General features: G+C 43.4%; 1 protein-coding gene across 1 annotated transcript in view; it reads left to right on the top strand.

Annotated features, from left to right (window-relative positions):
* socs6a (suppressor of cytokine signaling 6a) overlaps positions 1–25,992 on the top strand; it is a 67,361-nt gene extending 41,369 nt beyond the window's left edge. The window contains exon 2 of the mRNA XM_072467135.1: positions 22,585–25,992. Within this exon, the coding sequence (XP_072323236.1) occupies positions 22,705–24,318 (1,614 nt within the window). The 5' untranslated portion in view covers positions 22,585–22,704 and the 3' untranslated portion in view covers positions 24,319–25,992. The remainder of the gene's footprint in view (positions 1–22,584) is intronic.
* The last annotated feature ends 866 nt before the right edge of the window (positions 25,993–26,858 follow it).

The raw sequence follows: 26,858 nt of genomic DNA, 5'->3' as shown, positions 1-26,858 counted from the left end.
GCTTTCTTAAAAGAGGTACAAGTTAGCAAAAGCAGATGTTACTCTGCTGCCAAAACAAAATGTGAACATTTCTGATGGCATACCGTAGCAGCTTTACCCAGTGTATGATCAATTAACAATCTGTTTTATCCTTAAAATAATTTCTAGTTTCATCTCATCGCAACCTCTGTATTCAGACCTTTTCACCGGTTCTTTTATTATTAGTTAATGTATCAACTTGTGAATAACATGCTGTCATACTCCAGTTCAGCAACAGGAAGTCAGAGGTTGGTCACAAATTGCTGTCTTTGCTGCTACTCGTAAGAAAAACTTTGATATAAACATATCAACATTTGTAATGTCATATGTAATTAATGAAGCTTTTGTAAATGTTGAGCACCTGGCACCTCTGGGGCAAGAGAGGGATCATTTGAATTGGTTGTTGCTATGATTATACTGAGAATAATGTGGTTTTGAATAATGATGCAATTCAGTGGCTCTCCCCAGTTATCCTGTCAGCTGGGAGGACTAGACAGGAATACTCAACAGGAATACCTCCTCAACTTGGCCATTCTTTTAGGTATAGAACATATTTTGGAAGGAGTAAAATCATTTATGACTGGCAATACTTATAATAATCTTTATTGTCGCAAGTAGGCTTACATTAACACTGCAATGAAGTTCTGTGAAAAGCCCCTAGTCACCACATTCCGGCGCTTGTTCGGGTACACAGGGAGAATTCAGAATGTCCAAATTAGATTGGCTATATTTACAAATAAAATTTTTAAAGCTCACACGCACTTAATGTAGCCTTTTTAAAAGTTGCAAGTATTGATATAATAATCCTAATATGATAGTTTGTCTAATACTTTTTCAGTAGCTGTCCTAATTTGGATTTGATATTTTCTGTGGTACTGGGCCAAGAGAATTCCAAACTAATTGGCTCCCTTTACCATAGTGGCTGACACTGGTATCAGAGGCAATGACTGTTTCTAACAGCAAAGGGTCCAGCCATATCCCCCTGAACCTCAATGACAAAATACATTGCCTAGTCACATGAAGGTGACCTCAAATGAAAGCTTAATGGGGACCAGCCTTATCAATTTTGTGGTTACAGGAGCAAAACAGATTGTGTATTCACTTAAGGAATGTTTCAGACTCCTCAACATCTGTCCAAGATCTACATGGCTTAATTCCGGAGATGAGATAATACTTGCAAATACTCCCACCTATGTGAGAGGTAACAGCACTCAAGAAGCTTAACACCCCTACCCAGGGTAGTTGACTTGAAGGGCGTACCTGTCACTGAACTCCAGTCTACCCCTCTGCACACTGCAGCTGCAGTATGTACAATGTATCGGATGCACTGCAGCAACTCAAACTTGGGCATTGTAAACTTCATAGGCATGTGCTACTCGGGAAGCAAAGATCCGTACGATATTTGCAATATCGCTACCTCCAAATATCCCTCTAGTTCGTGTACTTGAGCACACACCAAAATGTGAACAGATGATCCCCATTCCTTACATAGAATCATACAGTGCAGGATTAGGCCATTCGGCCCATCGAGTCTGCACTGGCCCTTGGAAAGAGCACCCATCTTACATAATAGTACATTCTGTTTTTGTATTGTGCTGGTACTGGTTCCTTTTAGTTAAACTGTCATAAAAGAATATCACAAAACCAATACCACCACTAGAAAAGACAGCCATAATTTTCTTCGGCAGAGCTGTGAATGCGTTTATTGTTAGTTAAACTCATCTTTGCCTAGTTAGGTCTTCAAAGGATTTGCTGGCAAGTAGCTGCAATTGCAAGCGCATACGTTCGCGCAAGGGAAGCTGGGCATCTTGAACCTGAGTGAATAAACAACTGTGCATCTCCTTACCCAGTCAGATTGAAAGATTGGGAAATCAACAGAAGTGAACGTTAAATTGGAGTGACTGAATTCAATGTCAAATCAGATGTAGAGAGAGAATTAAGAAATTGAATATTAGCCATGAAAGAAAAGTGGATTTCCTTGTAGGCAGGACGGTTTAAATCTCCAAGAATGCCTATTTGTCAGAAATCCAACATGGTTCCACTCACTCACACCTTTAACCAGCATATGGGAAATCATGTAATGAGGCAATTAATTCTGATTTTAATACAATGTTCTGGCTTGAACAGCCAGTACATGGGTCTCCCAAACTGTGTGAAACTTGCCACGATACAGCGGGAATTGACAGGCTGGAAAGTCTTAAAGACTGAAATTGCACAGCTGCTACCTGACCTAGTGAAAGACTTACCCACGGGGCTTGCTCTGAGAGTATTTCCACTGCTTTACAAGTGGTTACCAACATTTTTCGAGTCATCCTGCAAGATTGCACTTTGTTCACTTGGATCTGAGCTTTGCTGCTGTCATTGTTCCTTGTTAGAGGGGAGCTTCTTATGCAGCTCCAGCAATCAACCATTAATAACCAACTGGAGAAGCAGCGGCAACAAGGCCAAAAGCAGCTTCCTTCCCCTCCGAACATGCCACTCCACAGGATAGAGGGGATGGACACAGAATTGCAGCTCAAAGAAGGAGATGCCCCTCCTCCCACCCCAACATGGGGTATACAGATAGGATCAGCTGGTGCTCAGGCTTTCACAGCAGGTCATTGCTGACACCTGCAGCCTGGAAAAAGACCTTCCAAAAGGGCCAGGTGAGCATGCGTTGCTAATGGCCATCAAGGTCACCATAGTTCTTAATTTCCTCACCTCCAGCTCCTTCCAGGGACCGGCTGATGACATCTGCTTGATTTCACAAACTGCTACACACAAGTTCTTCTGAAGATGGTGTGTTCTTCAGTGTGCACCTCCAGAATGGATCTGCTGTGCCATGCACACTATTGGACTGTAGGGAGGACTGGACTGTAGGGAGGACAGGAATCTGTCCTGGTCCACCCACGTCGACGCTACCACCAGGAAAGCACAACAGCGCTTAGACTTCCTCAGGAAACTAAAGAAGTTCGGCATGTCCACATTAAATCTTACCAACTTTTACAGATGCACTATAGAAAGCATCCTATCTGGCTGCATCACAGCCTGGTATGGCAACTGCTCGGCCCAAGACCGCAAGAAACTTCAGAGAGTCGTGAACACAGCCCAGTCAATCACACAGACCTGCCTCCCATCCATTGACTCCATCTACACCTCCCGCTGCAAGGAGAAAGCGGGCAGCATAATCAAAGACCCCTCCCACCCGGCTTACTCACTCTTCCAACTTCTTCCATCGGGCAGGAGATACAAAAGTTTGAGAACTTGCACGAACAGACTCAAAAACAGCTTCTTCCCCGCTGTTACCAGACTCTAAACTATCCTCTTATGGACTGACCTCATTAACACTACACCCCTGTTTGCTTCGCCCGATGCCGGTGTTATGTAGTTACATTGTGTACCTTGTGTTGCCCTATTATGTATTTTATTTTATTTCCTTTTCTTTTCATGTACTTAATGACCTGTTGAGCTCCTCGCAGAAAAATACTTTTCACTGTACCTCGGTACACGTGACAATAAACAAATCCAACGTCCAACTGCAGGAGAAAGAAAGGGAGGACCACTCTGCATCCTTAGAACAGCCTCATGTGGCCAGGATACCTGTCACCACTCAGTTACCTGCCAGGGAAGCTTGTGACTGGTTCATCCTGGTATGGTTAAATAACCTGAGAGTTTGAAGCCTTGCGGCATGACAAATGCTGAATCTGATTTATGCCACCACCTTCCCCAAGACACATTGTTCCCAGAGTCAAAAAAATCTTCCATGTCATTCACACACTTCGCTCACGTTCTACTTTGCTCAAGCCATTCCCCTCGAATCCAATATCCATTTGGAAAGCGAGGGCTAACAATCTCCACTTGAAATGAAGTGTATGTTTCATATACATTTTTCCAATACATTAAGAACATAAGAATTAGGAGCAGGAGTAGGCAATTCAGCCCCTCGAGCCCGCTGCGTCATTTGGTACATTCATGGCTGATCTCATCTCGGCTTCAGCTCCACTTTCCTGCCCGTTCTCCATAACCTTTCAACCCATTATTAATAAAAAATCTGTTATCGCCTTAAATGTACTCAATGTCCTGGCGTCCACCACACTCTGAGGTAGTAAATTCCACAGATTCACAACCTTTTGAGAGAAGTAATTTCTCCTCATCTCTGTTTTATATCTGCTAAAACTTATGACCTCTCATTCCAGATTTCCCCATAAGAGGAAACATCCACTCTGCATCTATTTTGACAATACCTTTTATCATCTATACCTCCATTAGATCTGCTCTCATTCCTCTAAACCCAGGAGAATACAAGCCTAAATTGCTCAATGTCTCTTCATAAGACAAACCCCATATCTCTGGAGTCAATCTGGTGAACCTCTTCTGAGCTGCCTCCAATGTAACGACATTCTTCCTCAAATAAGGGGACCAAAACTATACACCGTACTCCAGGAGCAGCAACACTTCCTGATTCTTATACTCTCTTCTTTTAGCTATAAATGCCAAAATTGAATTTGCCTGCCTTGTTACCTGCTGTACCTGCATACTAGTTTTCTGCGGTTCATGCACGGGAACACCAAGATCCCGCTGCACCGAGGCACTGTGATGTTTCTCTCCATTTAGATAAGAAGAGAAGTCATTTCTTCTCATCTCTTGTTTTAAATCTGCTAACACTTATCTTAAAACCAAGACGTCTCGTTCTGGATTGCCCCGCAAGAGGAAACAACCGCTCTACTTCTACTTTGTCAATACCTTTTATCACCCTGTACACCTCAATAATTCTCTCATAGAATCATTGAATTTACAGTGCAGAAGGAGGCCATTCGGCCCATCGAGTCTGCACCAGCTCTTTGAAAGAGCACCCTACCCAAGCCCACACCTCCACCCTATCCCCATAACTCAGTAACCCCACCCAACACTAAGGGCAATTTTGGACACTAAGGGCAATTTAGCATGGCAGTCCACCTAACCTGCATATCTTTGGACTGTGGGAGGAAACCGGAGCACCCGGAGGAAACCCGCGCACACACTGGGAGAACGTGCAGACTCCCCACAGACAGTGACCCAAGCCGGGAATCGAACCTGGGAACCTGGAGCTGTGAAGCAATTGTGCTAACCACCATGCTACCGTGCTCTCATTCCTTAAAACTCTCTCTTCATAAAACTGTTCATGATTCATGCACAAGGATACTCAGATCCCTTTGCACTAAAGCACTCTGAAGTTTCTCTCCATTCAGATATTAAGTTGCCTTTCCATTTTTCCGGCCATAATGGGGAACCTCGTACTTATCTATGTTAAACGCCATCTGCCAAATTTTGGCCCACTTATTGAACCTATTCATATCATAGAATCCCTACAGTGCTGCCATTTGGCCCATTGAGACTACACCCACCCTCTGAAACAGTACCCTACCTAGGCCCACTCCCCTGCCCTATTCCCGTAATCCCATCTAACCTTTGGACACTAAAAGGGGCAATTTCTACCATGGCCCATCCACCTAACCTGCACATCTTTCGACTGTGGGAGGAAACCGGAGCATCTGGAGGAAACCCATGCAAACATGGGGAGAACGTGCAAACTTGACACACACAGTCATCCAAGGCCAGAACTGAATCCGGGTCTTTAGAACTGTGAGGCAGTAGTGCTAACCACTGTGCCACCATGCTGCCCGTTTGCAAATGTCTTATTTTTTTAATTGTAACTTAGTACCCCACCTATTTTCATGTCATCTGCAATTTGGCGAATGTACCGTCTATTCCTGCGTCCAAGTCATTAATATAGGTTGGAAATAGTTGGAGCCCAATGACCGAATAGGGTGGCACCCCACTATTCACATCTTGCCATCCAGAAAAAGATCCACTTTTCCCGACTCGCTGCTTTCTGTTGAGGTTAGCCAGTCAAAGCTAAAAAATGATCCCGAACCCATGTGATCTCACCTTGTGTATTAACCTTTTGTGTGGCATCTTATCAAATACCTTGTGGAAATCCAGATATGCTACATCTACGGGATCCTCATTATCTACATTGCTTGCTGCATCTTCGAAGAACTATAGCAAATTAGTCAAACCCGATTTACCTTTCATAAAACCATGCTGACTCTGATTGCGTTTTGACTTTCCAAGTGATGTGTTATTACTTCCTCAATAATGGATTCTCACAATTTCCCGATGACTGATGTTAAACTAACTGGTCTATAGTTTCCTTCTTTCTGCCTCACTCCATTTTTTAATATTAGCATTTTTGCAATCCCATCCCACATCCAGGGAATTTTGGAATATTCTAACCAATGGATCCACTTTCTCTGCTGCTATTTATTTTGCAACGTAGGATGTAGGCCATCAGGCTCTGGGGACTTGTCTGCCTTCAATCCCAATAGTTTGTTTAGTACTTGTTCTCTATTGATGATTATTGCTCCAGGTTCCCCCCTTTCTATTACCTCTGCATTACTTGTTACTATTGGGATGACACAAGTGTTCTCCACCATGAAAACCGAGGCAAAGGGCAGCACAGTGGCGCAGTGGGTTAGCCCTATTGCCTCACGGCACCGAGGTTCCAGGTCGATCCCGGCTCTGGGTCACTATCCGTGTGGAGTTTGCACATTCTCCCCGTGTCTGCGTGGGTTTCGCCCCACAACCCAAAGATGTACAGGTTAGGTGGATTGGCCACGCTAAATTGCCCCTTAATTTGAAAAAATGAATTGGGCACTCTAAATTTTTTTTTTAAATGAAAAGCGAGGCAAAATACTGCTTTAGTGTCTCTGTCATTTCTGAGTTCCTCACTATTAACTTCCCAGTCTCATCCTCCAAGAGACCAACATTCACTTTAACTATTCTCGTCCCTTTTATATACTTATGGAAACTTTTTCTATCTTTTTTAATATTTTGCATTGGTTTTGTTTCATAATTTACCGTTGCTCTTTTTATTACTTTGTTAGTAAACCTTTGTTGATCTTTAAAAGCTTCCCAATCTTCCAGCTTGCCACTGGCCTTAAACGTTTGCTTTAGTTTTTATCTTTGTGATTTTTAACTTCCTTGCTTAGCCATGGATGTTTTCTCTCCCTCTTAAAATCTTTCTTTCTTCCTCTGTAATATATTTTAGTTGGGAGCAATTGAATATCTCCTTAAACATCTGCCACTGCTCATCAACTGTCCTACCTTTTAGTCTTCCTGCCCGGTCCACTAGGGCCAAATACATCCTCATGCCTATGTAATTACCTTTGTTTAGCTCCAGAGCTGTCACTCGAGATCTTCATCCACAAACTTATTTTGAAATTTTGCTATGATCGCTCTTCCCTAAAGGATCCTTAACTGTGAGACCATTCATTAAACCCTTCTCAATACACAATACCAAATACACAATAGCCTGCTCCCTGGTTAATTTCCCACATATTGCTCCATAAAACAATTTCTCATACATTCAATGAGCTCTCCCTCGCGACTACCCTTGCCAAATTGATTAATCCAGTCTATTATGGCGGCACGGTAGCAGTGCTTAGCACTGTTGCTTCACAGCTCTAGGGTCCCAGGTTCGATTCCAGGCTTGGGTCACTATCTGTGCGGAGTCTGCACGTTCTTCTCGTGCCTGCGTGGGTTTCCTCCGGGTGCTCCGGTTTCCTCCCACAGTCCAAAGATGTGCAGGTTAGGTGGATTGGCCATCTAAATTGCCCATAGTATTCAGAAAGGTTCGGTGAGGTTACTGGGTTGTGGGGATAGGGTGGAGGTGTGGGCTTAAGTAGGGTGCTCTTTCCAAGGTCCGGTGCAGACTAAATGGGCCAAATGGCCTCCTTCTGCACTGTAAATTATATGAAATATATGCGTGTTAAAATCATCCATGATTATTCTCGTACTTTTCTTACCAACCTCCAATATTTCCCGGTTTATACTGTGCCCTACTGAAGAAATGCTATTTGGGGACCCATAGATTACTACCACCAACAACATATTGATGGTTTGGTGCAGGCTAAAAGGGGCTGCCTTTCCACATAGCATTAAGCCTCAGGAATCAATCTGAAATGAAACCAATCTCCCCCCCCACCTCTTCCATTGAGGTTCTTTTAAATATAAATCCTTCCACTGCCAGGTGAGGGTCGTCATCGTGCCTGCGCTTTGTGATTGGTCAGGAAGCCTGGAGTGGAGATGCTAATGCCCTGGCTGAGTTAAGTTGCAACGACAAAAGCCCGGTCCATCAGCAATTGGGTTCCTGACTTGCTGCCAGAATGTCCCCTGCCAGCTGCTAAAACTGCACAAAAAGAGGGAAGGAGAAGTTGGATTAGGAGTGAAAGGGGGGAAAAAAGAGATAAAAGTTAAAAATTGACTTAAAATTTGGCATTTCTAAAATCTCCTGTAACAAGTAAAGCATGAAGAAATGGGGCTGCACACTTCTAATTGTTAATTCTCAGTGCTCGAGAGGCTGATTGCAAGTAACTGGTATCACATGTTTAAACGGGTGCTTAAACTGAAAGCACGACTTAATTTTCTTTGCTGAATTTTATTTGTATCTGATGGATCTATAAAGCAAACTTTATTCAGTGTTTAAATACAAGTTAGTGGTAAAGCACACAGCAAAATGTCATTGTTATGAACCGCTATTGGTGCACCATGGACAGAAACATTTTAATTTTTGCGTTTAGCTGTGCCCTCGGCTGAAATAGCTGTGACATCTGTGCATAAGTAACTGTTATTTTGACAGTAAAGTATGGGTGAGAATTGACCTCAGAAACCTCAAGGTTGAATGGAAAATTTTGTTCAAATTTCTACCGAATGCGTTTGTGCCAAGTGTTGTAGCAATGCCCAGTGTTGTAGGTGTACAGTTGTAGTCCGCAGTCTCAACCCTTTCAGCAATAGTAAGAAATACAACATGTCCGAATGAATAGGCAGTATCCAAACAGAAACGGTTCAGGAATTCACTAGAATTTGGTTGGGTTTCCATAGTAAGTAGTTTACCAGCTTATTGAGCCTGGTAAACAATTAACCCTAATTCTCAGGCATATGCACCTCGATATATTGGGAAAAATCAACATTGAGATGTTAGTGTCCTTGAAACTAACATTGTTTTATTGACCATCTGCTTTCATTTTCAATCAAAGAACATAGAACATACAGTGCAAAAGGAGAGGTCATTCGGCCCATCGAGTCTGCACCGACCCACTTAAGCCCTCACTTCCACCCTATCCCCGTAATCCAAGAACTCCTGCTAATCGTGATCATCTGGAGATCGAGGCACTTGTTTTATTGGCCATCATAAATACTAGGTAAAATCATAACAAAACAGCCTTTTCCTATGTTCACAAGAATGGTTCCGTGGATTTGAAATTTCAGTTATGAGGATATGTTGGAGAGGTTGGGACTGTCCTCTAAAAGAAGAAGATTGTGAGGAGGATTGAGAGGAGATGTGATAGAGATGTTCAGAATCATGAGGGGGCTGGACAGAGTAGATGAGGAGGCTGTTCCCTTTTGTAGAAGGATCAAGAACAATAGGTCACAGATTGAATTGGACATTCTGAATTTTTCACAAGTGTACCCGAACAGGCGTCAGAGTATGGTGACTAGGGGATTTTCACAGTAACTTCAGTGCAGTGTTAATGTAAGCCTACTTGTGACAATAATAAAGATTATTATTATTTAAGGTGATTTGCAAAAGAAGCAAATGTGATGTGAGAAAAAATATTGCCACACAACGAGTGGGTCTGCCTAGAATAGACTGCCTGGAAGTCTAGTGGAGGCAGATTCAAATAAAGCATTCAAGAGTGCAATAGATGATTATTTGAATATAAATAATATGCAGGGACATGGGGGGGGGGGGGGGGGGGGGGGGGGAGATGCTCTAAGCTACAGGGCTATGAAGCGGGTGCAGGAATGTGAGATTAGAAAGGGCACCTTTGTGTCCTCGGACTGGCAAGGACAGGATGGGCCGAATAGCCTCCTTCTGAGCTGTAACATTTCTATGATTCTAATGGCACTAAGCCATAATGCTCGTTTGGAGAGCTGGTGCAGACACTGGCCAAATGGCCTCCTTCCACGCCATAACAATACTGTGATGTCATTATGTTCCTGAGCTAGTCGGGAATCAAAAGGAAAAATCTGTAGGTGTTCTACTTTTTATGGGGCAAGTGGACCATGTTTCAGTAGGAGAGCATTCAGGAACAGTGGTAACAATATCACTAGATTTCAGAGTAGTCATGGAAAAAGACGAGGAACAATCAATGGCAAAGCTACTAGAGTGGATAAAGGCTAATTTTGCGAAGTTCGAAGCGGTTCAGATAGAATGTAAATCAAGTAAATCATCAGTGGGAAGCGTTCAGGGAGGAATTCGTTCAGGTACAGGCTAGACAATTATATGAGGGTGAATGGTAGGACGTCCAAAGCTAGAGCTCCTTGGAAGTCGAAAGAAATTGAGCCTAAAGGCTGTGGATAAATGTCAGGCTGATTATTCTGTTTGATTTTCTACTGTGTTTCTAAAGAAAGTGCAGAGCAGAACCGAAAAAGGAAATAAGAGGGGGCATAGACTATGAAAAAAGGTTTGCGGGTAACGTTAAAAAGAACAATGAAGTATTTTATAAATACACAAATAGCAAAACAGTAGTAAAAGGGGGGGTTTTGATGTTTAAAAGGAAACCATCTTATTGGGGCAAAGCATGTCACCAAAGTCACAGTAAAGTTGGAGAGCGGGCAGAGAAATTAGACAGGAGCAGTCGGAATAGATGATGAGGTACTTGAATGGAAGCCTTCGAAAGTAGAAAAGTCACCAGTCCACATATGTATCCAGGTTGATGTAACAGTGGAGATGACAAAGGCTGTGGTCACAATTTTCAGTCCTACAGGGATAGAAGAGTGGTTCCAGAGATTTGGAGTGTTGCAAATGTTGTAACTCTGCTGAGTAAAAGGAAGTCAGCCGAACATTGTGGGGAGACTTCTAGAGACTCTAATCCCCCAAAAAATTAATAATCACATAAAAGAACAAAGGATAATAAATTAGAGAAAACATTGATTTATTAAAGGCAAATTGTGACTAACAAACTTGATTGAGTCCTTCAATTGTATAGCTGTTTTCATGAATCAGAAGGTGTTTGATAAAGTGCCATATAATTGCTTTGCTAGCTAAATTGAAAGCAATGGATGGAAAGGACAGTGGCAGAAATGAGCAAAAGGACAGAACCTGAACAGTTGTGGACAGTTTCGCAGACATACAGCCAGTGGTTGATGTTTGGTTTACTGATCTTTTTGCTGTATGACCTGAATTTGGGTATAGTGACATTTCAATGTTTCAATTGACACAAAACTAGAGAATATAGTAAACGATGCGGGCAGACCTCAGGAAGGAATGGACAGACTTGTGTCAATATTTTGGAAATAAATAGTAGGAGAGGCAATATAAGTGAAATGGTACAATTTTAAAGGGGTGCAAGACCTGGGAATTTGTTCAGACAAATATTTTCAAGTGGCAGGACAAGGCCATTTAAAAGAAGCAAGCAGGATCCTTGACTTCATTAACAGAGAAATGAAATACAGAAGCATTGAGGTTACCGTAAACTTACTATAAATCCCTGTTTAGGCCTGCAAGTAGACATTTGGACTCATAAGTGATATAGAAGTGGAATGGTACAATTTTAAAGGGGATTGGCAAAAGAACCGAAAGTAACATAAAAATACATTTTTTGACATAGCAAGTGGTTCGGATCTGAAATGTACTACCCGAGAATGCAATGGCAGCAAAATCAATTGAGGCTTTCAAAAAACAATTGGATAAGGACCTGAAGAGAGAGAACTTGCAGAACTATGAGTAAAGAACCAAGTTGAGGGACTAGCTGGGTTGCGCTTACAGAGAATAGGCACAGACACGATGGGCCACATGGCCTCCTGTGCTGAAACCATTCTTTGTTTTTTCTCTTGAGGGATTATTCTCTTGAGGAACTGCAGTTGTGGGAGGGTCCAGAGAAGCTTGAATCATCCTCTATTAAGCAGAGAAGGTTAAGAGGAATGTTGATAGATGTGTTCAAAATTTTGATGCGCAGCTCAGAAGTGCGGTGGAAGCTGATTCAGTAGCAAATTACAAAAAGCAATGGGATAAATATTTGAAAAGCAGCAATTTGCAGGGTGATGGGGAAAGAGCTTGGCTCAGACATAATAGGTCTAAATGGGCTCCTTCTATGATGAATGATTCAATGATTATCAGCCAGTGTAGGGTGGCTTCTCTATCAATTGTCTACCGAGCATCATCAGTGTCTTGATAGTTGAAGTAAAAGGAAATGTGTTATAAATCGGACATAACTTTCAAGCTCCCCAGCTTCATATTTGGGGGGCAGGGAGTGGTGGATGATGCACTGGGAATTCCCTCCGGAGGTTCCCAGGTAAGGTTGCCCCCAGAAGTGCAAACTTTCCCTGTCAATTTCCCTGCATTGGGAACCATCCGGAAAATGAGATTTAAATTGTAAACTTCAGATGGTTCCGACTGGGTTACATCAATAGTTATCAGGAAAAGTTAGACAAATTAAAATCTCTTCTAACCTCTGGGTCGCTACTGCACAGGCCCACACCAGCCCCCTGCCTCCGCCCCTGGGTCTTTTTCAGCTCCCCCCCCCCCCCCCCCCCCCCCCCCCCCCCCCCATCTGCTGAGGCCCGACCCGACAAGGCCCCATTGCCTGGCAGCTTTTCGACAGAAGTACCCTTTGACGCGAGGCCTAAGGAGCAGGCTGCACTAGACTGAACTCACCTGGCCCGAGTCAGAGGATTGAAGGTAAGAAACTGGGATTGGAGTGATGATCTGATGCTGTTTGCTACTCCAAGGAAACTCAGGCCCAATCTGTTCTAATGGTACAAAACAGAAAATGCTGGATAAAGCAGCATCTGTGGAGGGAGAAATTGAGTTAACATTTGGAGTCCTTATGACCCTTCAGATTTCCAGCATTTTGGCAGTACTTTGTTTTTACTTGATTGTTCTCACAATGTTGGATGATGAACAGATATTGACATGGACACCAGCAGAACTTCACTGCCCTACTTTGAATTAGTACCATGGGATCCTTTACATCCACCTAAAAGGACAGATGGAGGTTCGGGTTAATATTTCATCGGTAAGACTGTTGGTTTAGCATTCTCTCAGAACAGCACTGGGCTATCAGCCTAGATTTTATGCTCAAGTATCGGGAGCAACACTTGAATTCACCACTTTCTGACTCCGAGGTGGGAGTGCTACCAAATGAGCTATAACTGACACACGCAAAGGTTCTTTGCTGTTTGATCTTTTGAAAACGGGAGCTTTTTGGGTATAACGTCCGTTTATTGATTCACTTCTGTGTGCTGTCATCTCATGTGGAAACAAAATGGAATAAGCTTCAGCATGAGACTTTGTATCCTGTCAATATCACAAAGGTATGGTGTACAAGTTCAAATGCAGTGTGTTCAGAGGTCGAGTGTATCTTGGGTAAATGAAGATAAATGCAGGAAATACTTTTCTAAAAAAGCAAACTGAAACAACTTGTGGACTTTTGTTTCTATAACGGAGCTGGATGAAAACTAATACAAAATTTGTAAGTTAGAACATAGAACATCAGTGCAGATGGAGGCCATTCAGCCCATCGAATCTGCACCGGCCCTTGGAAAGAGCATCCTACCCAAGCCCACATTTCCACCCTATCCCCCGAACCCAATAACCCCTCCTAACCTTTTTGTACACAAAGGGCAATTTAGCATGGCCAATCCACCTAAGCTGCATGTCTTTGGACTGTGGGAGGAAACCGGGGCACCCGGAGGAAACCCACGCAGACATGGGGAAAACGTGCAGACTCCGTACAAAAGTTAAAGTTTTAAACTTTTTGTTTTAAAATGTGTTCAGCAAGAATTTCAAAAGAGAAAATCTTGCTCAATTAACATTATTAAATATTTTGAGGAGCCAACAAAGAGAGTAGAGAATGGTAATGCAGTAGATGTAATATAACCAGAGTTTCAAAAAGCCTTTTATAAGGTACCCACTAATAGACTAACTTGTAAGTTCCAAGAAAGTGGAGTCGGGAAAAGTGATGGAATGGGTTTGTTGGCTGACTTCAAGGCAGAAAGCAGAGAATGGTAATGAAGGGTAGGAAGTGGTGTTCCTCAAGGATCAGTGCTCCGATCACTGTTATTCACAATCTGCGTGAATGATTTGGATTTTAGAATCAAAAACACAATTTGCAGATGGCGCTAAATTGCGGCGGTGAGGGGGCGATAGACATTTCTGAGGAGGACTCCCAACAAATTACAGGAGGACATTAATCAACTTGCAGATTGGGCAAATTGGAGAATGAAGTTCAACACCAATAAATGTTGGATAGTAAATTTTGGGAGGAAGAATAGGGAGGACACTTAGAACTCAGGATGGCTCTCATCAGCATGAACAAAGCGATCTCAGGACAAATGCATCAATCTCTAAAGGGTTATGGCACAGGTTAACAAAACCATTCTGAAAAAGACAGGCACGAGATTTTATTCCTAGAGGGACAGAAGTGAAAAGTATGGACATTATGCTAAATCCGTATTGAACCTTGGTTACAGCCGACTTGAGAATATTGTGTGTAGTTCTGGTTGCCATATTTTAAAAAGGTTATCAAGGTACTGGAGTGGGTGCAGAGAAACTTTACAAGGATACCAGAAATGTGTGTGTACAAGACATCAGGAAAGGATTGATAGGCTGAACAAAGAAGGCTGAGGGGTGACCTAATAGGGGTGTTTAAAATGATGAAATGTTTTGATAGAGGTCACAATATAAGATGGTCATCAGGAAATCCAGGAAGGAAATAAGGGGAAAAGTATTTACCAAAAGCGTGCTGAGAATGTGGAACTTGGACCCAAAATTTACTATCTAACATTTATTGGTGTTAGAACAAAGAACAAAGAAAAGTACAGCACTGGAACAGGCCCTTCGGCCCTCCAAGCCTGCGCCGACCACGCTGCCCGTCCAAACTAAAATCTTCTACACTTCCGGGGTCCGTATTCCTCTTCCCACCCTATTCATGTATTTGTCAAGATGCCCCATAAACGTCACTATCGTCCCTGCTTCCACCACCACCTCCGGCAGCGAGTTCCAGGCACCCACTAACCTCTTTGTAAAAAAAAAAAACTTGCCTCGTACATCTCCTCTAAACCTTGCCCCTCGCACCTTAAACCTATGCCCCCTAGTAATTGACCCCTCTACCCTGCGAAAAAGCCTCTGACTATACACTCTGTCTATGCCCCTCATAATTTTGTAGACCTCTATCAGGTCGCCCCTCAATCTCCGTCATTCCAGTGAGAACAAACCGAGTTTATTCAACCTGTCCTCATAGCTAATGCCCTCCATAGCAGGCAACATCCTGGTAAATCTCTTCTGCACCCTCTCTAAAGCCTCCACATCCTTCTGGTAGTGTGGCGACCAGAATTGAACACTATACTGCAAGTGTGGCCTAACTAAGGTTCTATACAGCTGCAACATGACTTGCCAATTCTTATACTGAATGCTCCGGCGAATGAAGGCAAGCATGCTGTATGCCTTCTTGACTACCTTCTCCACCTGTGTTTCCCCTTTCAGTGACCTGTGGACCTGTAGACCTGTACACCTAGATCTCTCTGACTGTCAATACTCTTGAGGGTTCTACCATTCACTGTATATTCCCTACCTGCATTAGACCTTCCAAAATGCATTACCTCACATTTGTCCGGATTAAACTCCATCTGCCATCTCTCCGCCCAAGTCTCCAAACGATCTAAATCCTGCTGTATCCTCTGACAGTCCTCATCGCTATCCGCAATTCCACCAACCTTTGTGTCGTCTGCAAACTTACTAATCAGACCGGTTACATTTTCCTCCAAATCATTTATATATACTACGAACAGCAAAGGTCCCAGCACTGATCCCTGCGGAACACCACTAGTCATAGCCCTCCAATCAGAAAAGCACCCTTCCATTGCTACTCTCTGCCTTCTATGACCTAGCCAGTATGTATCCATCTTGCCAGCTCACCCCTGATCCCCTGTGACTTCACTTTTTGTACCAGTCTGCCATGAGGGACCTTGTCAAAGGCCTTACTGAAGTCCACATAGACAACATCCACTGCCCTACCTGCATCAACCATCTTTATGACCTCCTCGAAAAACTCTGATCAAGTTAGTGAGACATGACCTCCCCTTCACAAAACAGAGCTGCCTCTTGCTAATACGTCCATTTGCTTCCAAATGGGGGTAGATCCTGTCTTGAAGAATTCTCTCCAGTAATTTCCCTACCACTGAAGTAAGGCTCACCAACCTGTAGTTCCCTGGATTATCCTTGATACCCTTCTGAAACAAAGGAACAACATTGGCTATTCTCCAGTCCTCCAGGACATCACCTGAAGACAGTGAGGATTCAACGATTTCTGTCAAGGCCTCAGCAATTTCCTCTCTAGCCTCCTTCAGTATTCTGGGGTAGATCCAATCAGGCCCTGGGGACTTAGCTACCTTAATATTTTTAAAGACGCCCAACACCTCGTCTTTTTGGATCTCAATGTGACCCAGGCTATCTACACACCCTTTTCCAGACTCAGCATCCACCAATTCCTTCTCTTTGGTGAATACTGATGCAAAGTATTCACTTAGTACTTTGCCCATTTCCTCTGGCTCCGCACATAGATTCCCTTGCCTATCATTCAGTGGGCCAACCCTTTCCCTGGCTACCCTCTTGCTTTTTATGTACGTGTAAAAAGCCTTGGGATTTTCCTTAGCCCTATTTGCCAATGACTTTTCGTAACCCCTTTTAGCCCTCCTGACTCCTTGCTTAAGTTCCTTCCTACTTTCCTTATATTCCACACAGGCTTCGTCTGTTCCCAGCCTTCTAGCCCTGACAAAAGCCTCCTTTTTCTTTTTGCCGAGGCCTACAATATCTCTCGTTATCCAAGGTTCCCGAAATTTGCTGTATTTATCCATCTTCCGCACAGGAACATGCCGGTCCTGAGTTCCTTTCAACTGACATTTGAAAGCCTCCCACATGTCAGATGTTGATTTACCCTCAAACATCCGCTCCCAATCCAGGATCTTCAGTTCCTGCCTAATATTGTTATAATTAGCCTTCCCCCAATTTAGCAGATTCACCCTAGGACCACTCTTATCCTTGTCTACCAGCACTTTAAATCTGACTGAATTGTGGTCACTGTTCCCGAAATGCTCCCCTACTGAAACTTCCACCACCTGGCCGGGCTCATTCCCCAATACCAGGTCCGTATAGCCCCTTCCCTAGTTGGACTATCTACATATTGTTTTATGAAGCCCTCCTGGATACTCCTTCCAAACTCTGTCCCGTCCAAGCCCCTAGCACTAAGTGAGTCCCAGTCAATATTGGGGAAATTAAAGTCTCCCATCACAACAACCCTGTTGTTTTTACTCCTTTCCAAAATCTGTCGTCTTATCTGCTCCTCTATCTCCTGCTGGCTGTTCGGCGGCCTGTAGTAAACCCCCAACATTGTGACTGCACCCTTCTTATTCCTGATCTCTATCCATATAGTCTCGCTTCTCTCTGAGGTGTCCTCCCGCAGTACAGTTGTGATATTCTCCCTAACAGTAGCGCAACTCCTCCACCCCTTTTACATCCCCCTCTATCCCGCCTGAAACATCTAAAGCTTGGAACGGTTAGCTGCCAATCCTGTCCTTCCCTCAACCAGGTCTCTGTAATGGCAACAACATCATAGTTCCAATTACTAATCCAAGCTCTCAATTCATCTGCCTTACCTGTTATATTTCTTGCATTAAAACATATGCACTTCAGGCCACCAGACCTACTGTGTTCAGCAACTTCTCCCTGTCTGCTCTTCCTCAGAGCCATACTGGCCCTATTCCCTAGTTCCCCCTCAATGTTTTCACCTCACCTATTGCTCTGGTATCCACCCCCCTGCCATACTAGTTTAAACCCTCCCGATTGGCAGTAGCAAACCTCGCTGCCAGGATATTTATGCCTCTCCAGTTTAGATGCAACCCATCCTTCTTATACAGGTAACACCTGCCCCGGAAGAGCTCCCAGTGGTCCAGATAACGGAAACCCTCCCTCCTACACCAGCTGTTCAGCCACGTGTTTAGCTGCTCTATCTTCCTATTTCTAGCCTCACTGGCATGTGGCACAGGGAGTAATCCCGAGATTACAACCCTAGAGGTCCTGTCTTTTAACTTTCTGCCTAGCTCCCTGAACTCCTGCTGCAGGACCTCATGCCCCTTCCTGCCTATGTCGTTAATACAATATGTACAATGACCTCTGCCTGTTTGCCCTCCCCCTTCAGGATGCCCGCTACCCATTCGGAGACGTCCTGAACCCAGGGAGGCAACATACCATCCTGCAGTCTCTTTCACGTCCACAGAAGCACCTATCTGCCCCTGACTATAGAGTCACCTATGACTATTGCTCTTCTGCGCTTTGACCCTCCCTGCTGAACATCAGAGCAAGCCATGGTGCCACTGCTCTGGCTGCTGCTGTTTTCCCCTGATAGGCTATTCCCCCCAACAGTATCCAAAGCAGTATACCTGTTCGAGAGGGGGACAACCACAGTGGATTCCTGCACTGACTGCCTGCCCCTTCACCCATCTCTCTGCCTGCACCTTGGGTGTGACCACATCTCTATAACTCCTACCTATGACACTTTCCGCCACCTGCATGCTCCTGGCTGCTGCAACCGAGCCACGCAGTCTGTGAGGAGCTGCCATTGGTTACACTTGCTGCAGATGCAGTCGACCGGAATGCTGGAAGCGTCACAGCTCTGCCACATCTCACAAATCAATTAGATTTTTTTGCAATATTATTTATTTTCCAAATTTAACAGATTCCCAACCAGCCAATCAGGTCACAGCTTTACTGTGATGTCACTTACAGTTTTCTCCCCCCACACCATTTGAAAAGGTAATAAAAATCACTTCCCTTCCCAGGGTGCTCTCTGGTTCACTCCCTGCAGATTAACAGTTGCTTGTTACGTGTTGAACTTCATTCTCTAATTTGGCCAATCTGCAAGTTGATTAATGTGGAACTTGCAATCACAAGAGTGGCTGAAGCGAACGATATGGATGCATACAAGGGAAAACTAGACAAGCATATGGAGGAGAAGGGAATGGGTGATTCCAATGACTGATTAAGATGGGAGAAAGCTCGAGTGGAGCATCAAAGTCGACATGGACTAGTTGGGCTGAGTATTCTCTTTCTGTGCCGTACATCCTGTGTATTGAATCAACATTTATTTTGCTTAAATTGATCTCTTCGTGGGTCATGGTTCAATTTAATAACCTTGGGCTTAATTGTGTGTCAGATTCACAATGCAATAAGTGGAATTGACAATTGGGATCCAGATGGTCATACATTTAGTAATATATTTGATACAAACAGGAATTTCTCCAGGATGAGGAGGTTGGTCAAGTTGTAAAATTCGATGTGCTAGAGGAATCAATGTAGGCAGGATTCTCCATTTTTAACATTATGCTGATGGGATCAATTCCAAGCCAGGCTATTAATATTTTAGGTCAGTGATCCAAAGCAACGTACTGTATTTTGCTTCATCTGTTATATTATGCCATAAGTGTTCGAGGTCATATAGAATGCAAAGCTTTTACAGTTTAAGCCAAATACAGCACTGTGTAAAATTGTGTCCTGTAATATATTGGTGATGCACACGTTTCCAGACATGTGACCCTAATCTGGGACCAGCTGTTTGTGATTCTCAATGTTTTATTTAGGAACATAGAAATTAGGAGCAGACGTAGGCATCGAGCCTGCTCTGCCATTCCATCAGATCATGGCTGATCTCTTCTGGTCTCAAATACAACACCCTGCCTGTTCTCCATATCCCTTTAACCCATTTTTTAAAATCAGAAGTATGTCTATCTCCTTCTTGGAAGGAGCACCCTACATAAGCTCATGGCCGGGATTCTCCCCTACCCGGCGGGGCGGGGGAATCCGGCGTAATGGAGTGGAGGGAACCACTCCGGCGTCGGACCGCCCCAATGGTGCGGAAGTCTCCGCACCTTTAGGGGCCAAGCCCTCACCTTGAGGGGCTAGGCCCGCATGGAGTGATTTCCGCCCCGCCGGCTGGCGGGAAAGGCCTTTGGCGCCACGCCAGCCGGCGCCGAAAGGACTTCGCCGGGCGACTCATGCGTGGGAGCGTCAGTGGACGCTCACGGCATCCCCGCGCATGCACAGTGGAGGGGGTCTCTTCCGCCTCCGCGATAGTGGAGACCATGGCAAAGGCGGAAGGAAAAGAGTGCCCCCACGGCACAGGTCCGCCCGTCGATCGGTGCACCCCGATCGTGGGCCAGGCCACCGTGGGGGCACCCCCCGGGGCCAGATCGCCCTGCACTCTCCCCCCCCCCCCCAAGACCCCGGAGCCCGCCCGCGCCGTCTGCCCCTGCCGGTAAGGTAAGTGGTTCCATCCACGCCGGCTGGCGAGGGTTGACAGCGGCGGGACTTCGGCCCATTGCGGGCCGGAGAATTGCCGGGGGGAGCCCGCCGACCGGCGCGGCGCGATTCCCGCCCCCGCCGATTCTCTGGTGGTGGAGAATTTGGGACACGGTGGGGGCGAGATTCACGCCAGCCCCCGACGATTCTCCGACCCGGCGGGGGGATTGGAGAATCGCGCCCCATGTCTCCACCCTATCCCCGTAACCCTCCCTAACCTTTTGCATACCGAGGGGCAATTTAGCATGGCCAATCCACCTAACTTGTACGTCTTTGGACTGTGGGAGGAAACCGGAGCACCCGGAGGAAACCCAGGCAGACATGGGGAGGAGGTGCAAACTTCACACAGACACCAGAGGCCAGAATTGAAATGAGGCCCTTGGAGCTGTGAGGAAACAGTGCTAACCATTATACTACCATGCTGCCCTGTCACACATATGATCATCATACAGTATTTTATGTCAGGGCATGGTGATCATTGAATTGCCCATTTGCCCAGTTTTTACAATTATGGTTAGGACTGGGCTCTAATGAGCTCATTCTCTGCCATTTCCACATGTTCAATCTGCTCTGACTCTGCACAGTTCAATATCCACATTATCTGCTTTCCAGAGACTAAGGGCAACTGGGAACAATGTCAAATGTTGTCTTTAATGGTGAATGGGTTTAGGCATTAATTATGATGTGGACTGTCAAATTAAGATATCTGCAAACTCTAGGCATACCGCTGTTAATGATATGTATAAACTATAAAATTCAACTACAAGATCTCAGTTGTGAGAAAACCATTATGGCCCAGCTTTCTGGTCACTATGATGGTGAAAAGCCTAGAAATGACCAGGTTTTCTAAGTTATTTCTTGACACATCAGCAGAATAACAGACTTAATTTTCAATCACCACTAAAACTATTTTTAAAAATTGAATAGCAGTTTTGCGGTGGTAGGAAAGTTAATTTAGGCATAATGGTGCCCTGAGGTTTCAAAGTAATTTTGTTAAACCACATTGATCCAATGGTGGCAAAATATCCAACATTTAAATGAGTCCTTCGACAGTTTGAATGAATCAAACGATTCACCTTTGAGATGAAGGCCACAGCAGGTTTCCTGGCATGTAGGAGCTCGAGTCAAAGCACTGCTTTCCATTCAGTTCACTGAAAAATGGGGGACAGGGGCAGGTCAGATGTCAGATTCACTTTGTAGCCTCTGTGAGCAGAGTTTCGATGGCTGGCAATGGATGGCTAACAAAAGCTAATGTACTCTTTTGTGAACTTTCTGGAAATCAAAGTATGTATTATTGTGGACCGAAAAGTCTAGCCTTGCGTGTCTTTTTGTCTTCAATTGTATTTCCCGAACCCTTTGTGTAACCCATTGTTGAATGAACTTGGGAAAGAATTGAGAAGATTGGTCAGGTTTAATAAAGACATTCTTGATGAAGTTACAGTTTGGTCTCCGTTTACATGATTACCAAGTTGAATCTGGCAAAGTGTTTCTTTTGAACTTGCAATTTTATTTTTTGTCCCTATCTGCACCGAACACACTGCAAAGGGATCAATACCGGCTTCTTTTTTTCATTTCTTCAGGCAAGTTGAGGTTTATCATGCTGGCAGCCTATTCACTTCCTCTCGGCTGATTTCTCTTGTGGCATCTCTACATTGTCCGAGCAGCAAAGGACTCGGCACTGAAGAAATTGTTCCTTGTGCACCCATATCTTTCTGTTAGTAAAAGTGCTCTTGTCTATTCTTAACTGGCTGTGTTTTGCAGCTGTAATGGTGACATTTACTCTTAAGAGTTTAACATTTGAGTAACACATTTTGGTGGAAGGAGAAGAGAGCCTGCTTTCCCAGTAGAGCTACCGATGATCCAAATCAGTTCTAACAATCGTTCAAAGCATCTTATTCAAAGTTGACAAACCGTGACAAAAAACACATTAGTTTATTGCCAAGCTTTTTCAGGATGATGGAGTTGCAGGGAGGGGGTGGAAATTTAAGTCATTTTTAACAGTTTTTAAATAACTTTTTGTATACTTTAAGTGGTATACATTTGTCAGAAGAGATATGAATTAACTTTGTACACTGTTGTATTTGATATGAGGAATAGACTTAACACTTTAGATTGTACAGAATTTGTTCTTTGTATCTTAAAATATATATATTTAAAAGTTGAAAAGTTAAACTGTTTGTGTACCGTTGCAGGAGATGGACATCTTGGTGTTTAACTGTGTCCTGAACAAAGAAAAGCGTGTCGGCTAGATTGGTCCAAAGAGCATCATTGGAGCCATCGCTGTGCGAAAGGACTTGCACAGCTTATCCAGGATGAAGAAAATCAGTCTTAAAACAATCAAAAAATCGTTTAACTTGAACAAAGGCAAAGACGAAAGTGAATTTGTGGTTGTACAGCCGCCATCACTTGTCAACGATTTTGGGAAGGAGGACTCGCTCTTTAGTTGTTATGGGAAAGATTTGGCTGGCAATGATCTAAACAAAGCAGATGAGGATGACAAAGGGTCAAAAAATAAGGCAAAAGGTGAAGGCTTGATGGGCACGCTGAAAAGGAGGCTTTCTGCAAAGCAGAAACAAAAGGTTAAAGGGAATGCACCTTCTGTCAACTTAGTGGAAGATGATCGATTTTCCTCCTCTTCAACTCCAACGAGCATTAATGATTTAAAAGCTCAAAGACCCTTAAGATCTACATCACTTCGTGGCCACCATTACAGCCCTACGCCTTGGCCTTTGCGATCAGCTAGCTCAGAAGAAACCTGCATTAAGATGGAGGTTAAGGTCAAAGCATTAGTCCACAATAATAGCCCAAACCAGGCATTAAATGGTGTTCGTAAGGAGTTCCACGATATGCAAGCAGATCATGTGTTTCAGGAACAGAGCAGCACAATCAAAGAAATTGAGCCCCAGAATGGCCATTCCCATCTGAATATTGATGAATCCTGTCATGTTCCTGTGGTTATTGGATTAATGCCTCAGAACTACATTCAGTACACAATGCCTTTAGAAGAGGGAATGTTTCCTATGGATGGGTCCCGTACCTGTTGTCTTGACAATCCATTGCCAATGGACATTGCATCGGTGCCATCCCATATATGTAGTAGTTCATTACAGATAGATGACAGCCAAATGGTCCCAGATTTAGTGGTTGCCTCTGATATATTCTTGGACCCACCTGTAAATGGTCTATTGATTGGTACCACAGGTGTCATGTTGCAGAACTCCAGTTCCAACCATGTTGACATCCCTCCACTATCTCCACTCCTACCTCCGATTCCAAATCAAATGCAATTGACGTTTCCTGGGTTTGGTGGCACATCGGCCCATGTAGCAGAAAGAGTTCGTCACCATTTGAACTTTGATCCAAATTCTGCTCCTGGAGTCGGGAGAGTTTACGACTCTGTACAAAATAATGGTCCCATGGTGGTCACAAGTCTCACCGAGGAGCTGAAAAAACTTGCAAAGCAAGGATGGTACTGGGGTCCCATAACACGGTGGGAGGCAGAAGAGAAGCTTGCCAATGTGCCTGATGGTTCTTTTCTTGTACGTGACAGTTCTGATGACCGTTACCTTTTAAGCCTGAGTTTCCGTTCACAAGGCAAGACTCTTCACACGAGAATAGAACACTCGAACGGAAGGTTTAGCTTTTATGAACAGCCTGATGTGGAGGGGCATACTTCAATTGTAGAACTGATTGAGCATTCAATTAAGGACTCTGAAAATGGTGCGTTTTGCTATTCTAGGTCTCGTCTACCTGGCTCTGCAACTTATCCTGTAAGATTAACAAACCCAGTCTCCCGGTTCATGCAAGTGCGGTCATTGCAATACCTGTGCCGTTTTGTTATTCGCCAGTACACTCGAATAGACTTAATTCAAAAACTGCCTCTGCCAAACAAAATGAAGGATTATTTGCAGGAGAAGCACTACTGATAAGTGTTGAAGTCTTGCAGATTGCACTTTTGAAACTGGAATGCATTGGAATATGTTTTTTTTTAAAAAATATATAATTTATCAAAAATTGCTTAAAAATCCTTGTTTAGGTGCTCCTTCATTTTGTAATCACAGGCCTCTGTTCTCTTTCTTTTATCCTCCCTTCCCACTCCACCACACTCTGCACCCAACAGATGTCGAGCACAGTCTATTTGCCAAATAAAGTCTTCCCATTTTTCATGTTGAGCAGTAACACTATTTTCTCAGCCACCTATAAAAGAATGCTGGGCCCAATCCATGCCCAAACTTTATAAATTTTACACTGTTAACTACAGATTTCTAACCTGACCTTTGAATCTACATAAAGACCCAAGTCCCTTGAGAATGGCCAGGTTGTACACCGTGCTTCTGTGTAGGTTGGCTCTGCTCAAAAGCAAGTGACCTCCCAGTAGCAGCGTGCACCAAATGAAGCAACACCTGGTACAATTCATCTTCTTTAAAGTCGAGCTGTGATTTGTTTTTAATTGAAATCAAGAACACTTTAATGGAGTAAAAAAAACAAGACAATGTTCAGTGCAGTAGATGGTACACAGGGCACACAGACCCATGTATAATTTGCTGTTTAATTGGCTAAGCGTGCTGGCATTATCAACAGCTGACAACCTGAAGTGTGATACCTTATGGCTTTTCCTGCATACAAATTGCTGTATTCCTGACCAAAACCTCCATTAACAGGAAGCTTTGACAAAGAGTCATCCAGACTCCGAAACATTAGCTCTCTTTTCTCTCTCCACAGATGCTGTCAGACCTGCTGAGAATGTCCAGTATTTTCTAATTTTGGTCCTTGAATGGACCTGTGCATGAGTCAAAAATGTTGCTTTTTCGTTTGGATTGGAATTGTTTTAATATAGAATTTGCCATCTTTATTCTTTTGTGCTGCAAAAATGTGTCAGCATTTTTGAGTTTGATTTGAAAGGTAGTTTCCAAATAACACTTTTATTGTAGAGCACAACATATTTTCACACATCTGGTTTGCGCATACGGTTCTTATGCCAGTTTGTGCTTGTTTGCCCATGGACCAATTTTGTAAAGGGCCATCATGCCAGTATTTTGAGTAATGGTTTAAAATCCAGTGGGAGACCACATTGAGTACAGTAAATGTTGAAGAATATTATCCCTGGTTTTAAAGGGAACTAATGAGCTTTATTTGCATATTTCAAATTGTTTTTTTTTTAAAAAAAGGTTGTAGGATATCAACATTAATTTCTATGAGGTAATACAGAGTGACTTTTAATGGATTTGTTTGTTTTTCAATTGAGTCATATGAATTGTAATTTGGATATCATAATTGAGGACTTTGAACAATTACTCAACGTCTCTATGTCCTTGTAACCGCCAGGTAAAGATTGGTTAATCATACCAGTGAGGTAAATTGGATGTTTTTTGTGATTTTGTTTTTAAGCAGTTGGAATATTATTACTGTAGTTCATTTGTATTTCAATAGACCAACTGACTGAAACTTAGCAATAATTTCTTTCTTTTCCTCTTTCTGTTGAAGTACTTTGTGCACTTTTAGATTGTGTTCAGTTTCACATTTTCCTGTATTGCCATATAGAAAACTTCTGTAAGTGTACAGGTCACACTGGTCCTATAAAATCATTTATAATATGCTCATTATTAGTGTGCATTGTCATTCATAGCTGTGCACAACACCTTGTTCTAGTTTGGTCTTGCAACAAACACTGAGAGCCACATGTATGTTAAACTTTGAGTCTTCGCCATATTCAGGCACCAGTGAATTTGAGAGCACAAGATTACAGCATGCTACTTCAAATGTAGTTATTTTATATTCTGCAGGGGGTGTTTTTTAAGATTCTTAATTTGAACAAACTTTTGTTCACTGAGTAATGCATGCAGTATTCACTGGCTAATGGGTACATTGGTCTTTGTCATTATTCACATTCTGCCTGCCTGGTAGAGAAGCTGTGTGCAACCATTTTAGTTGGAAGACAGAAGAGGGTCTGACACCCATAAATACTGTTACAGAGTTGATGGGGCAAAGGTTTTGTGCTTGATGACATGCAGCTTCGGGTTGAGCATTAATGATTTTTAAATGTTTTATTCTTGAAGTTTGCATTTTTATTCAGTGTTAAGGTGGCACACCTTCAATGTGAACAACGGCTCGAGCACTCCCATTTTCTGATGCTTTGGAAAATTTGATCGATGACCCATTTGGTTTCTTTGTCCACGGAATGTGTAAAATGCAGTGCCTATTGCTCCATGAAGAAAAACCATGATCCTAATCGTCGGTCGTGGTTTAATTGTACAAAAGAGATTGATGTTCTGGTGGCTCATGCTGCATTAGGGCATGCTGGAGAGGCTTAAAGGGATGGATTTGATGTGATCACCTCAAACAATAACTCAATATCCCAGAAGCATTTTTTTGTCAGATTGCCTCGCAACCCTACTTGACATATAATCTGCAATTACTGCAAGGTCTGCTTTGCAACAGTGTAAGTAAATTGAGCTCTGATGCAAAA

Source organism: Scyliorhinus torazame, chromosome 11 (genome assembly GCF_047496885.1).
Source record: "Scyliorhinus torazame isolate Kashiwa2021f chromosome 11, sScyTor2.1, whole genome shotgun sequence".
Lineage (NCBI taxonomy): Eukaryota > Metazoa > Chordata > Chondrichthyes > Carcharhiniformes > Scyliorhinidae > Scyliorhinus > Scyliorhinus torazame.
Note: the sequence above shows the minus strand (reverse complement) of the source record. Positions and strands in the feature narration are given on the sequence as shown.